This window comes from Nestor notabilis, unplaced genomic scaffold, assembly GCF_000696875.1.
Source record: "Nestor notabilis isolate BGI_N333 unplaced genomic scaffold, ASM69687v1 scaffold7909, whole genome shotgun sequence".
Taxonomy (NCBI): domain Eukaryota; kingdom Metazoa; phylum Chordata; class Aves; order Psittaciformes; family Psittacidae; genus Nestor; species Nestor notabilis.
The window spans coordinates 51,853-66,448 of NW_009942302.1; the positions used below are offsets into that span (position 1 = coordinate 51,853).

Genomic DNA, 14,596 nt, shown 5'->3' on the forward strand with positions numbered 1-14,596 from the left:
TCTCTGGCTGCTTTCAGACTGTGAGGTCTTTGAGGCAGAGGGTGCTGTACTGTCTTCAGCACATGCTGCGGCTGCTGGGACCTAGCCCAGTCTTACAAGTGTCATGAGTATCAGACAGCAGTATGCTTTAGAGAAGGAGGTGAAGAGCAGTTTTTCTCTTTCCGTCTGGTAAATGCCATTTCTCAAAGGTGGTTGCACAGAAAGTAAGATGGCAGTACGTTGTATTCTAATTAGCTACCCTGAGGTCACTCCTAGGAAGAGGTGGGCTTCTTAAGCACAATAAAGGATAACTTTTCTCGTGCCTATCGCCAAGTCTCCAGCTTTTGAGGTCTCAGCACAGTTCTGGGATGCTGGCCCTTGGAAATATTTTCTGGCTATGGGCTTTGAAAGGCCGTGCAGCTTCTGGCAACAGAAGGCAGAACTGCTGCTAGGAGCACCTTCTCAGGATGTTCTGCAGCCTAAAATGGAACATCATCCCAGCTAAGGTCTCTCACTGAGACTTGTCTTGCTACAGTAACTGTCCAAAAGGTGGTAATTCATAGCAGGCCAGTTTCCAGGTCAAGAAGCCAATTTCATTCAGCCTTTTAGGCTTAGTAGCACTCCAGCTGCATGGATGGAGCTGAACTGATAGCACATCTTTTTCTCCAGCCTTCTGTGCCTTCACCTATCCAGTGTTTGCTGTTAATGTGGTTTCATATTCTGATTATTGTCTGAGCTGCTTTATATTTCTGGGACTCTCAGAAGAAAGGAGGTTGCTTTTCTTGTTATGTGGCTGACAGAGACATGTTCAAGCCCTGTGTGTCTTATGCTGAGCAAAGGGTATTGCAGTTTATTTTAAGAGGAAGATACCACGACGAGAAATCCCACACATTAAAGTTAAGATGTAGATGCTCCATTTGCAGGAATTTCCTAATCCAGTCCAACAACTGGTAATTAATGTTTCAAAGCTTCTTTCAAGCACTCTGGGAGCTGTGTGTTTATTTACCTGTTTCTGACAAATGAAATCTCTGTGTCATTTAATTGGAAAGACCCCTAAGAGAGATATTTTGTCTTCCTGGAAATCTAAACCTAGGGATGATATTTCTTTCTTTGGTATAAAGGTTTCATTTCAAAGAAGTTTTGCGTTATTCAGACTGTGTCAGAGCTCACATTACATTTTGTGTTGGCTTTTAAGATCTCTAGTGCAGCATAATACAGTTACTTCTCTGATTTCTTTGCCTGCTTCCACTCATCATTCATTTGGCCTTGATGGTGTAATGATGGCATCAATTTTTAGGGAAAGGCCTATCAAAAATACAACAGACTAATAATTCTGTCAGTCTGTACCCTCACATTGGAGAAGCTAAGAGGATACATTTGCCTCGTCCACTGTGGTGTTTTAAATCTCTTCAGTCAGACTAAGAGAGAAATGGAGAGAGGGCACATAGAGATTGACTGTTCTCTGTCAGCGTTGCTTCTTGGAATAGGTAGCAGCTGTGCAGCTCCTGAAGAAGGGGTGGATGTAAATCTCCAGGGAGGTGTGGAGCTGTCAGAGAGGCACTAGATGGTTCCTAATAGATAAAGCACATCAGGCTGAGGAGTGTCTGACCCAGAACTGGTTGAGAGAAGGCATGAGAGGGAGGTACTGATACATGCTTGCCCTTTTTTTGCTCTTTTCTGGTAGACAGGTCTTGGCCAGATCCTATAGGGTCATTCTTAAGGAGAAGGGAAGGTTGAAGAGAAGAGGAATGAGTAAAAAGGGAAGGGAAAGGAGGGAAAAGAGCTAGTGTGCGTGGTGCAAATAAAGTCATTTAATCCTTCTGTCACAAGGTGGGTGGGTTGTGTTTCAGCTTCCGAGTGCTGTGCACCAGTAAGTGCTTAGTAGGAACTTCTGGTACTCAGTATCATAACCATGCTGAGGGTGCTCTGCGGAAGCTTTCGAAACTTGCTTGAAGATCTACTTTTCCATAAGCAGAAACACGTGTTCTTTCTGTCCTTGCAGGGTGTCACCCCTCCTGTAAAACCTGCACTGGTGGGGGTCCCTTCGCCTGCTCTTCCTGCAACACCAGCCTGGTTCTCTCCCACACCGGCATGTGCGTGCCAGTCTGCTCGCGGGGATACTACAGGGATGCCAGGCACACCTGCAGACGTGAGTGTGTCTCTCCAATCCATCTCTCCTTTCCACAGTGTATTCACTGACATGTCTTGTCTTGTTCCTTTGCTTATGGTTCCTCTTGCCAGGAAAAGAAAGATATGAGTTGACAGAGGTGATTAGCTGCCTTAGAAACAGAGCCTACAGCATGGTTTAAATTTGAACACAGTCACAGATTTGTTACCAACTTCAAAGACAAGAGGCTTTGGGTCCCATAGGAAAAATCTGCAGGAGAGTTTGTGTTGGCTTCCTTGTTAAGTTGCTTAAGTGGTACATAGAGAAGCAGCCAAAAGTATGGGTGGATTCTGAGTCTTGGGAAAAACTTGACAATTTTGGCTCAGTTTTAATCAATTCTTTCTAAGGCAAACCCCCTCCCCACTGCACTACCTGCCAGTACCTGCCATGGAAGCTGTATTAAGACTGTAGAGTTTACACTACATTTTTCCACATATGAAACCTCAGTAGAAAGAAGGTACAGCTTGGCAGGCACAACCCTAACTGAGCTGTGATATTGTTACCTCCTAATGATTTGATGTAACTGATCTGGTGTTAAGTCCAGTAATGTTTTATCCCACTCCTGCTATCCCTTGCGAGTCTCTCAGGTCATCTCTTTTCCTTTATTATTCTGTGTTCACTCTGACCCTGATGCCAGTCGAGTTATTCCTCACATAATTATAGGGTTTGATATTTTGAAATGCAAAATGATGTGGCCCAGAGACATAAAAAATAGGAAAATACCCTGCTTGAATTGACCCATTGTGATACACACACCTAAAAATGAGGGTGTGCTTAAGTAGCTGGATTGCTGTGAGCTTGAACGCTCAGATTTGTTAAGTCCTGCATTACCCTGATTTAAATTACCTGGATTTATGATAAAATAACTCTGTTGCACTGCCCTGAGTGTAGGTATCTGTGTCATCCTACCTAGACCCAATTTCTTTACTGATGAGGTCTTATAGGAAGAAACTGATATGGTTGTCAGCTTTACCTGCCTTTTGTTGGAATATATGGATCTCCTGAAACTATTATTTCCATCTTATCTGCAGAGGTGGAGATACCTTGCATAACTTCAGGGGAATAGGTGGAAGAGTTAGTACCATACATTCTTTCAGTGACAGAAAAAACGGCTACTCAATAATAATGAAAAAAAGGAAAGTAATAAAAACAAATAATAAAAAAAGGAATCATGGTATTTTCACTGTCCTGGCTAGTTTCTGACAAGTCCTACAAGGTATTCACTGTTCAGTCCTGCAGTTTGGATTCTTTTATTACTACCTGTAGCAGCATACCTTTCTTCCTAGTTAAAATGCCCTTTAATGAGCAATTTCCTATTGCTAGCTCTTTCCTTAGGACTTCATGGTACAAGTGGAATGTTCCCGAGTACTGTACCCTTCCCAAACTTGGTTCAGTAGCTCAAATACAAATAGACTTTTTGCAAGCCAATTCAACTACTCTAATCTCCGTATTGCAAAAGACTTTTGAGCAAGTGTGTGTAATCCTTGTGGCAGGAGGCTCAATGCAAAGTGTGTTGGTGCACTGGATTTTTGTCATTCCAAGTATCACTGGTGCCTTTTCAAGTGAAGTTCTGCTGATAAGCCATGTAGATATAAACTGTCCCTATATATATAAAGTGCTGGGAAAGTACCACTCAGAGGTAATGAAGATTGTTTAAACGGAGGTTGGCTGTTAGGCTGAGAAAATTTGGTCTCTCTTCAAGGTTTATTTTAGTCTCATTGCGCTTTTGAGGAACTCAGGTTTGAGTGAAGCTCAGGGGGACGCTGAGAGCGTGTATGGACTCTCAAAGATGTTTTTAAACTCAGTGACACCCTGGCTCAGGAACAGTGCAAAGCTTAACGGGTTCTTCATGGGTTTAAAAATGCAGATATGGAGTCAGGCTGATAAAACAAACAGACAAGATTGCTTTCAAATACACTTTTTGCTTACTGTTCTGGCATGGCTCCATGGGTAACCTGATTTCTATAGGTGCAGACCTCATATGGAATGTTGTACCATTCTTTTAAAAGGTGGCTTTTCACACCACTTACAAATAGTAAATTTTCCATGTAGTGTTAAGTTAAGTGGAATCAGACTGGCACCAGAGCACCTAAAAAGAGCTGCTAGATTCTTTAGGTAAATATTTTGTTAGAAATCATTTGTACCTCAGTAAAATACAGCCTTCTGTGACATGTTTTAGATGAGCTAAAACAAGTAACTATTTTGAAGGGCACTGGTCCTCGTTTCAATGAGACCAATGTGGGTATTTTCACATTTACTTTGGTATTTTGAGGTTTTGTGGTTACAAAACTCTGTCTTGAATTAAAAGCAAATTGAAGTGGATTTCCACAGTTAGCGCATCACTAAATTAGCATTCCATAATTAGCACCAGAACTGTAGTTGAGTGAAATCCTATGGTTTTGCCATTAAAAGTGGCCAGCTATGCTTTATTCTTTAGGTTGAACACTCAGGGCTGTGTTTTCAGAGCTCTTCTGATTTATCAAAAGTACAGAATTGAGGTTGGGCAAAGAGTCTGACTCCATATGGATTTAGCGATGCTCAGGGGTAGCTGGTGAGTCCCTTTTGCATACACCATCATTGTACTTGCTAGCAGGGCAGTTAGTTAAGAGTTTTTTGTATAAAGCAGACACGAACCCCACATGAGTTTCCTGCACATTGTTTTTGTAAAGTCTCATCTCACCAGGATCAGAGTGAGCTTTTCAGTGCGTAGGTAAAGGGCAATATTTTTCAGTATTTCTTAGCACATTACTGTTATATCTTCTGCTGGTAATTAGCCAACTACCCTGACATCAGCACCAAGTACATTTGGCTGGTAGTGAAGTCTTCCGAGAAGTTTAGACCCTGGACATCAGAGAGGTGAAATATTGTGAACCTCTGGACTTTGAACCTAAATTCAGTAAATCCCTGAATTATTTTTTCTTGGCATCTCTATTTGCTCACAACAGCTCCAAAATTTTACACTGTGTGCAAATCAAAGGTGGAAACATCAAGTGTAATTAAATGGGCCATTGGTCCCACCAAGGTTTGCTAGCTGGATTGCAGCAGTCTGCTACAGTCTCCAAATCTGTGTGTTAATGGATTAAGCCTGGAATCACATGAAATACAGGTTGCTTGAAGACAATAAGAAAAACAGAGACAGAGAAAGCTCTTATTTGGGGGTTTGAATTCAAGGTCAGTGTTGAATTCAAGGTTTCTTCTCTTCTGGCTCAGGGGAGATCTTTTAACAGTCTTCCAATACCTAAAGGGGCCTAGAAGAAACCTGGAGAGGGACTTTTTACAAGGGTGTGTAGTGACAGGACAAGAGGGAATAGCTTTAAACTGAAAGAGGATTGATTTAGATTAGATACTAGGATGAAATTCTTCCCTGTGAGGGAGGTGAGCCGCTGGCACAGGGTGCCCAGAGAAGCTGGGGCTGCCCCATCCCTGGCAGTGTTCAAGGCCAGCTTGGACACAGGGGCTTGGAGCAACCTGGTCTGTTGGAAGGTGTCCCTGCCCATGGCAGGGGGTTGGAACTGGATTAGGTCCTTCCCAACCCAAGCCATTCCGATTCTGTGATTTTACCCTGACCTGTTCAGAGGAGAAGCAAGAAGCAGTGTGAGGTGATAGAAGTCTACTCCAAATGGAAGGAATGAGGCTTTTTACATTTTGGAGGCTGTGAATAGGAATTGAAGTCTCCACAGGTGTCTCTCAAAGAGAAGAAGAGTAGCAAGGCTACAGGATAATAACATTTTTCCTGGTATTGTTGGCTGGTGCATCAATAATTACAGTTATTTTCTTTGTCATTGTCTTTCTGCAGCTTGCAACAGCCAGTGCCTGAGCTGTGAATCAGCCACCAGCTGTACATCTTGCAGAGATCCAGCCAAGGTCCTGTTGTTTGGAGAATGCCAGTACGAGAGCTGTGCACAGCAGTATTACCTGGATTTTTCCAGCAAGACTTGCAGAGGTGAAAAATACATTGCTGGTTTAAAGAAAAAAAACCCACAACCAACCAAAACCATTGCAAGTATCTTGTCTAAGCATCCATTAAATTGCAGCATGATCTGCGCAGGTGGCCTGCTCACTAAAAAGTGAGCGTGAGGGGGGGAGTTGTTCAGTGACAGACTTAATTGCAGGGTTTTTACTGTCTTTTCTCTTTTCTGGCAGTCTGCTGTCACATACTTCAGCTTTTCAGTGCAACCAGATTACTGCAAATCCATCTCTTGTCAATGATTTAGTAAGTGAGCCAGCAAACTTTTCAAGGGTCAGATCCAGCAATTCGTTTAGTCATGGGTCAGCTGAATAACGAGTGAGCTTAGCAGGCAGGCTTTTTTAGAGTGCTTATAGGGCCTTGTGTACTTACCTGCTTCTCTCTGACTTATTAAATACTGCATCACTGGATGTCTGCCGAAACAACAGTTTGGAATTATTTAAAAGACACATGACTTGAAAGGTTTCCAGAACTCCCAAGGAGAGTGTTCCATAATGGAAATAAGTGAGGATAAGGTGCCTTTATTGCAGCTAACACCGCTAAGACCAGGGTATAATACAGCTGACTTGTTGTTCAGTGATCATTTCTCTCTGGCTCTCTCAGTACTTGAACCTAGTTTTACTGAGTGGCACCTGTCTTCTTAACTTTGTTAAGATTCTGCAGAAAGGTGCCATCGTCTGGTATTTAGGGTGTTGGAAAGAGGCAGGACTCTTGTCCATGGGATGGAGCAGTTCACCTCACCTCAGTGAGTCCTTGTTTCCCCCGCCTTTTGCTCTTGCCCTTGCCCATTTATCTGTCTCGTCAGCCAAGTCTGTCTGTCATTAGTTGCTGATACGGACACTCTTAAGGGCCACCAAGAGCAAAGATTGGTGTTGACAGCCTGAGTAGTCCTGGGGCACATGTGCATGGCTGGGACTCTGCTGAAGACTGGAAGGAAGACAGTACAAGGACATGTGAAGGCAGATCTGATTCCCAGCTAGATCCAGGGTGATTTTGGCCAATGGACTTTCCAGAGAGACATTTAGGCTGTGAGGGGCAACAATTCCATTTTCATTTGGTTAGAGTAATTTGAAAGCATGAGACCTGATGAAGTGGGGTGGATGGTTGCTAAGGAGCAACAGCCTCTGTGCTGGCAGAAAAGGCACATTGCTACTTACAGGATAAAGTCAGGCTTTATGGGCAATGGAGATGTGCTGGTGTTAGCAGGTCTGGATGCTGAACAAGAGCCAAACTTTGTCAAATTTGATGTAGTTAGAACATGATAAGTCAGTGAGGGGAAGAAAAACTCAACCATATCTTGAGTTGTATTAAGTCACTCAGTACAAGTCGTGCTTTCTTTTTTTTTTAGTATCTCTTTAACAGTTTTTACTGTGCTTTGCTCCTAGGACTTAGTAGATTCCCACAGCTGATAGACCCCAAGCACTAAGCACTTGTGTAGGGCAAGCACCCCAGAAAGATCTGCCCTGAATTGACTTCTGTTTTCTTCCAGAGTGTGACTGGAGCTGTAATGCCTGTAAAGGTCCTCATAGGACTGACTGCCTGCAGTGTATGGAGGGCTACGTTCTCCATGAAGGAGCTTGTGTGGAACAGTGCCCTGCAGCTTTCTACAAGGAATCAGAGACATGCCAGAGTGAGTTCTTCTTCGGCGTTACTTCTGTTCGCTGCTGCCAACATATTTCCCTGCTTGTCTCCAGTTTGTGCACGTCTGACATTCAGAAGGCACGCTCTAACTTCTCATCTCTTGCTGCCCTCACACACACAGAGTACTGCCATGGTTCCTGCAGGGTGTTACAGCAAAGTGCAGGAAGCAGCTGGAAGTGGTGTTGAGCTGAACTCTTTATGTGTGACTTCTAGGGTGTGATCAACACTGCCTCCACTGTCGCCAAGCAGATGAGTGCAGCCTTTGTGAAGCCCCATTTTTCCTCTTGGACACTCATTGTGTTCCCAAATGTGGGAAACGATACTATCCAGACCATGCACAGCGCAAGTGCACAGGTAAGCATGGTCAGCATGCTGTGGTGGAGAGGGACCAGGCCTGCGCTCTATGTTCTATAAACTGCTTTTTCTCTGCAAGGCTGAGGTGAAGAAGTGCTTAGATGCTGTGTTAAAATTGCTGTTAAGGTGGTGCAGTCACCTGAGAGTTCAGTAACAGGCCATATCTGCATTTAAGCGTGCCCAATTCCAGAGGAATGAGTTTCAATGTGGGTGACTGCTGGTGTTTGTATGTGTGCACATACTATATATATAAAAAACAGGTATTAACCCCACATTTTTGTAAGGTTTCAGTTTTACCTGTGGGTTAACAAGCTGTGAAGGACCGAACTGTGTATCTGGAGTATTAATAGTGTATTGACAGTTACTTAAAAATATGTTTCTTCCATTTGGAAGATTATCTCAGGTTCTCTGTAGCTGATGGGAAACAGTGGTCAAATGAGGGAGGAATCTCTTAGCAACTCTTTTATCTCTTTGCCCCTTCTTTTTGATCACTTTTGTCAGGCAGGTAAGACACAAATAGCAGTGGTGTTCCTGTTCTGATCCCTGGGGATGGCTCTGCGTGCCAGTGGCTGCATTGTTTTTGTCAGTGTCTCAATTGTTGTGCTTTCCATCTGATTCAGCTTGTCCTCAGGGATGCTTGGAGTGTGACAGTGACAGCTTGTGCCACCTCTGTGACAGCACCACATTTCTGAAGAATAAGATCTGTGTTTCTGCCTGTGGCCAGGGTTTCTATGGCAATACATGGACCAGAGAGTGTGAAGAAGGTGAGTCTCTCATGATAAAACTTCCAGCAGATTTTAAGGCCAGAAATAGTGTCCATTCAGTGGTATTTTTGGTAGTATTTTGTGGTATTTTGTGCAGTTCCATGTTGACTATCGAACATTGGTAGCTGTTTTCCTCCAACTTTTTTGTTTCATAAAACATTGCATGTTTTCTAAGTGAAGTTACCTCATTAGGAAAGAGGCATGTCTTTCCAGTCGAGCAGCATTCATCATAAACATAAAACACATGAAAAAATAACGTTGAAGGAATCCCTTGCTAAATCAACTGTAGTACTTACTTTTCTTTGTTCTAAATGGAGATCTGCTGCTCCGTCTGCAGGGACCAGTGGGGAGCTCAAGATCGGAAGTGACTTTCCAAAGCCTCTCAAAACCATAGTGGGGATTGGGATGGACTACAATTCTTCATGAGATAGTGGTTACCAGTAATGAATCGGGCATTATAAGGGTCTGGTCTGTTATCCAAAAGATGATAGTGACAGGCAAGATGCTACCACAGTCCATGGCTGTTATTCATTCAGTAATACTTCTCCCTTCTTTCTTTTTAGCCAGCAAGCATCCCTCGAGCGTCCATGTGAACAGTAGCCTCACAGTAGGAATTGGTGGGGTAAAGCCCCTAGACCTGTCCTTACTGAGTGTGTGCGGTCTGGGTGGTGACACAGGACAGCTCTTGTTCCGTATCAACAGCACTCCCTCCAATGGCAGGCTGGTGATGGTGGTGAGGGGGGAAGAGGTGCAGCTGAGCAAAGGTGACCGCTTCAGCTGCAAGGATGTGGAGGAAAAGAGAGTTCGCTTTGTGCACAGCAAAGAGAAATCCAGGTGACTCTGTTGAAACTTTTTTCAGAGCTCTTGCCTTAAAAAAGAAATCACTTATCTTGAGAACAGGTATTTCCTTGCTCCTTGGAAACATTCTTACAGTGAAACACACTCCTCACTGTTGTCAAGTAAAGTACCAATGTACTTAGACTGTACCACAGCATAAATAATGGTGCAAAACTTCTATGTAGTATAAGAGGTCACTGTGATACAAATCTGTTGTGGTTTGGGGGTTGCAGGAGTCTGTCTCTTCTTTAGGATACTCTCCTGTGGATTTTGAACTGACATATTAGTCTGGTTGTTACAACAGTTTCTTGATGCTGTAAGGCAGATGCTCAAGTGATGTCACCTCTGTGCTCTGCAGCACAGTCTGCATTCAACCATCCTTCCTTTGCCTGCAGTATGAGCTCTGTTAGTGTCCTGTGATAATTAATGGTGATTAGTAGCTGGCATTGTTCACACTGCAAGCATGTTGCAAGGAAGCAGATTTTTCCTGGTGCCAGGCAATAAACCAGTCATCCTGCCAAATTTCACACTTAATTTGCATCACCATAAAGCCTTGGGACTAGACTCATACCAGTGGAATTGTTCTACATTTCTGCCTGTACATATTATGGTGTTCTTTGATCCACTGTTTTCAGTAAGACTTTCAGGATGTTGATGCCAAGGGTTGGCTCATGTTCGCTAGACTTAAGGCATGTGTTTCTGTACCATGCTTTTGGGTTTTTTTCTGTCTGATAGTCACAATGAAATGTCAGGATCTTGTCTTGAGAAACATAGCTATTTTACATTCAAGGTTATTGGCTGACATTATTGAAAAGTAAATAGGAAGCCAGAATGCTGAAAAATGTGAGCTTCTATTCCAAATCCAGATAAGTGACATTTTTCTTTACCAGCAAAAAGCTGACTTTTAGAATTGGTGGTTTATCTTGGAGATGCCATCCTGTGTGGGTAACATTAGTTAAAGGGAAATGAAGGTATGTTGTTGCATAGCTAAAGGTATTTTGTTACATGTTCTGACTGCTGTGAATCTTCAGGAAAAAACCCAAACTATAAAAACATAATTGAAAAAGAAAAAAAAGACAACCTTTAAACCTTCCATCACTAAGCTAGTAATTTTTACTAAATATATAATATTTTTATCATTATTGAGTCCTGCAAGAGCACTTTGTTAATTCATATTATCCTGTATTTTGGCTTGTTGTTTAGGAAAGGACAGTTTTCCTTGAAGGTCAGTGATCAACAGTTCTTCTCCCATCCTGAGGTGGTCAACATTCAAGCATTTTCAACACAGGTAATGTAACAAGCTTGGAAACAACCACAGATCTTGTACCATTTGGAGCCCTGGTTTCTTGCAGTGGTAACAAAGGAGCTGGGCAGAACCTGAGCTGGAGTTGAGGTCAGGCAAATTACGCTCAAGTTTCACTTAGTTGAGAGACAGCCAAGAGTCACGTGGAAGAACCGGGCTTGGGGTAAGTGACTCAAGAAGCTGGCCCTTGTAATTTTGCTTGTGCAGGGAATTGTAGCTGTGCAACTGTAGAGCAATTATCCGTGAGGGCTAAGGAGTCCCTGCTGCTCAAATTACTCTTTGGATCTGCAGATGGTCTGGTTCAGTCTCTTACTGCAGGGCAATTGAACCGTGATTGATCCCTGTGGTAGGGATGCTTTGACAGTCAAGAGCACTTACTTAAATGCTCCTTTCTAGAACAGTTGGGAATTAAATCAGCATGAGCTATTTAAAGTGTGTCTCTTAAACTGCTCACCGCTTCTAGGCAAGGGCAAGTTGATTGTGCTGCCAAGTGTCCATGTCCCTCACGTTAATGTCATTTAAAATCTGTAGTATGATATTGTGGAGGGGCCTCACCTAAGAGATGGTGTACAGGTGTACAGTGTACAGTGACTCCTCTAAGGCTCTCTAAAAGGCAAGGTATGAAAAGATGTGCAAGACACGCATTAAAGGAGAAGGCACAGAATTACAGAAAGGAGGAGTTGTTCAAGCCCACACTAGCTGTTGTGTGCCAGCTCAGCCTACCAGCAGGTCATATCATCCCATCCCATCCCATCCCATCCCTCTGAACGGGCATGCAAGGGCAGTGGATGTGCTGGAACTTCCTGGCCCAGCTTCATGCTTGCTGCTGGTCCTGCTGGGAACAAGTTCACCATGGACTCACTGTAATGTGGTCCAGGTTTCCAAGGAGCTTTTGCCATAGTCAAACTGTCTAGGTGAAGCTTGATCAGCTAGTGTCCTGGTTTTGGCTGGGATAGAGTTAATTTTCTTCCTAGTAACTGGTGCAATGCTGTGTTTTGGCTTTAGTCTTGAGAATAATGTTGATAACACACTGATAGTTTAATTGTTGCTGAGTGGTGCTCACCCCGATCAAGGGCTTTTCCATGTTCTGCCAGTGAGAAGGTGGACAAGAAGCTGGGAGGGAACAGCCAGGACAGCTGACCCAAATTAGCCAAAGGGGTAATTCATACCATAGAACATCAAGCTCAGATAGAAACTAGGGGGGGTGGTGTGGCCAGGAGTCCCCGGCCGCTGCTCAGGGCTGGGCTGGGCATCAGTGGGCAATTGTATTGTGCATCACTTGTCTGTCTTGGGGTTTATTCCCTTTGGGTTTTTTTTGTTATCTCCCTTTTCATCATCATTATTATTATTACATTTTGCTTTATTTCAGTATTAAACTGTTCTTAACCCATGGGTTTTACCTTTTTCCAGTTCTCCTCCCCATCCCACAGGAGCAGCTGTGTGGTACTTAGTTGCTGGCTGGGATTAAACCACGACAGATAGCTTTGCTCCAACTGCAGTTGTTGTGGCTACTTGGCATATTCTAGCAGCATAAAGAGACTTTAAAGTGCAGATGAGAGTCTGCCATTCATAAGGCCCATTTGCATCCTCAGAGAGGCATTAAGTGACTTGATAAAACTAACTGGAAATCTGGTGATCAGCCTTTCTCTTTTAGTGCAGACTCCTTCCTGCCTACAAGCCTGACTCAGCATCCATCCTCACAATGAGTAATTTAAGAAATGCAGTAGTGAATGGGTTTGTGTCTGAAGGTGCTGGTTCTGTTCTGTGCTTTTGTTGCTTTTAGTCATTATATTCCGTATTAGTCATTCCATAACTTCTGGAAATTGAAAGTGTTCTAGTTTGCCCTTTAGTGTAAGGCAAACTGTGGATTTGGATCCTGTTGTGTGTGTATTGATTCTGGCTGGTGCTGAAATCTTTGCTCAGGCTAATCGCTTGTTTACCACAGTAGGACATTCACCTGAGTAAGAGCTCCACTCACTGCCCCAGAATACATAAGTGAGGTTTAATGATGGAAATTTTGCCTACTGATCCTTAATAACCCTGATAAGTTGTACACAGGTGAGATGGCAGCAGTTAGCTCCCTGCTGAATGTTCCCAGGGCTCACCTGCCTCCTGAGGCAAGGTATTACTGGTGGCAAATGCTGTTTATTGGGATCAATAGAGACTGCAGATTTAAACTTTCTTGACAACAAAGAACTAGAGAACTGATTTAAACCAGCAGAAATGTGGGCTCTGGCTGATCTTCGTTCTGGGTTGAATAAGGCTGTGTGGAGTCTTTGAAAATAAGTAAGTAATGATGCCAATGACACCTAGTTTTGCTGTCTTTGAGATGAACTTTATCAGTTGGAGACAAGCAAAAGCACATCCTTCAACATTAGCTGATTGACTTAGAAACGTTAATGCAAGCTGCTGGCTCTCAGCTTGATTCACTGCTGTTAGCATCCTGTGTAGGTTATTCTCCCTCTCCTGGCATTCTTCCTTGCTTCCTTTTCTTTTCTCTCTGCAACTCATTTTACGCAGGTTATGTGGGGTCTTACTCCCCCATTAGTGCTCTGAAGGATGTCCAAGATACCAAAGCTGTAGGTTATATACAGGAAGAATGTGGTGTGTCTTTGTCCCCAGCCCACCCTGAAATGATTATTCACAGGCATGAATCTGCAGCATTTGAGGTGACTGCATTCCAGTTGAGCCTGTGGACATGAATGTAATGTGAAGACCTCCAAAAATAGTTGGGGTCCACGTTTCCATTTGAATTTCCATAGATGGTAGTAAGGCAAGCTGTGTCCCTTGTCTGTTACCTGTGCAGACAGCAAAGGCAATATAGGCTTTAGCTGATAACTGAACTGCTTTCTAATATAAATGTCCTATTTTTTTTCCTTTCCTAACCTTGCTGTGGCATGAGAATCTTTTAATGTAACTAGATCAGCCTAAATTGCTGGATATTCTTAGAACTGCCCGCTGCGGGGGAAGGTGTGGAGAGTGATTCTCTGCTGCTTAGGAATAGGAGGTTTTCAGGGGTGAAATGAGCAGATTTCCTTAACCCCACATTTTTCATTCCAGACTTTGTTGCAATCAAATTTATATGGTTTAGCAAACACCTCAGAGCTGCTTTTGTGTTTCAGGCCCCGTATGTGTTCAGGAATGAGGCCCTCCTTGTCCACAGAGGGGAAATTGGAACTGTAACAGAGGAGTTGCTTTGTGTGAGAGACAGCGACAATCCTCAGGACGTTGTGCTGATGGTTTTAGAGCCTCCACATCACGGGCAGCTGATCAAATCTCCTGGGTATTTGGCTTCTGCAGTTGACATGTTCCACCTGGATGACCTTGCCAGCGGACTGCTGCGTTACGCTCACGATGGCTCTGACACCCGGGATGATGCGATTATTTTGCAAGTCAGCGATGGGTACCACTTCCAGAACATCCTGTTCCACATTAAGATTGTTCCCAAGGTATGTGCTGTGACATAGAATCACAGACTGGTTTGGGTTGGAAGAGACCTTAAAGATCATCCAGTTCCAACCCTCTGCCACAGGCAGGGACACCTTCCACTAGAGCACGTTGCTCCAAGCCCCTGTGTCCAACAT

At 43.5% G+C, this 14,596-nt stretch overlaps 1 protein-coding gene across 1 annotated transcript in view; it reads left to right on the forward strand.

Moving 5' to 3' along the window:
• Positions 1-14,596, forward strand: part of LOC104411008 (extracellular matrix protein FRAS1-like) — a gene marked incomplete at its 3' end in the record, with an annotated part of 62,195 nt that overhangs the window by 42,297 nt on the left and 5,302 nt on the right. The window contains exons 20-27 of the mRNA XM_010021324.1: positions 1,982-2,128; positions 5,943-6,089; positions 7,603-7,743; positions 7,968-8,108; positions 8,729-8,872; positions 9,436-9,706; positions 10,913-10,997; positions 14,135-14,461. Coding sequence (XP_010019626.1) covers positions 1,982-2,128; positions 5,943-6,089; positions 7,603-7,743; positions 7,968-8,108; positions 8,729-8,872; positions 9,436-9,706; positions 10,913-10,997; positions 14,135-14,461 — 1,403 coding nt within the window. The remainder of the gene's footprint in view (positions 1-1,981; positions 2,129-5,942; positions 6,090-7,602; positions 7,744-7,967; positions 8,109-8,728; positions 8,873-9,435; positions 9,707-10,912; positions 10,998-14,134; positions 14,462-14,596) is intronic.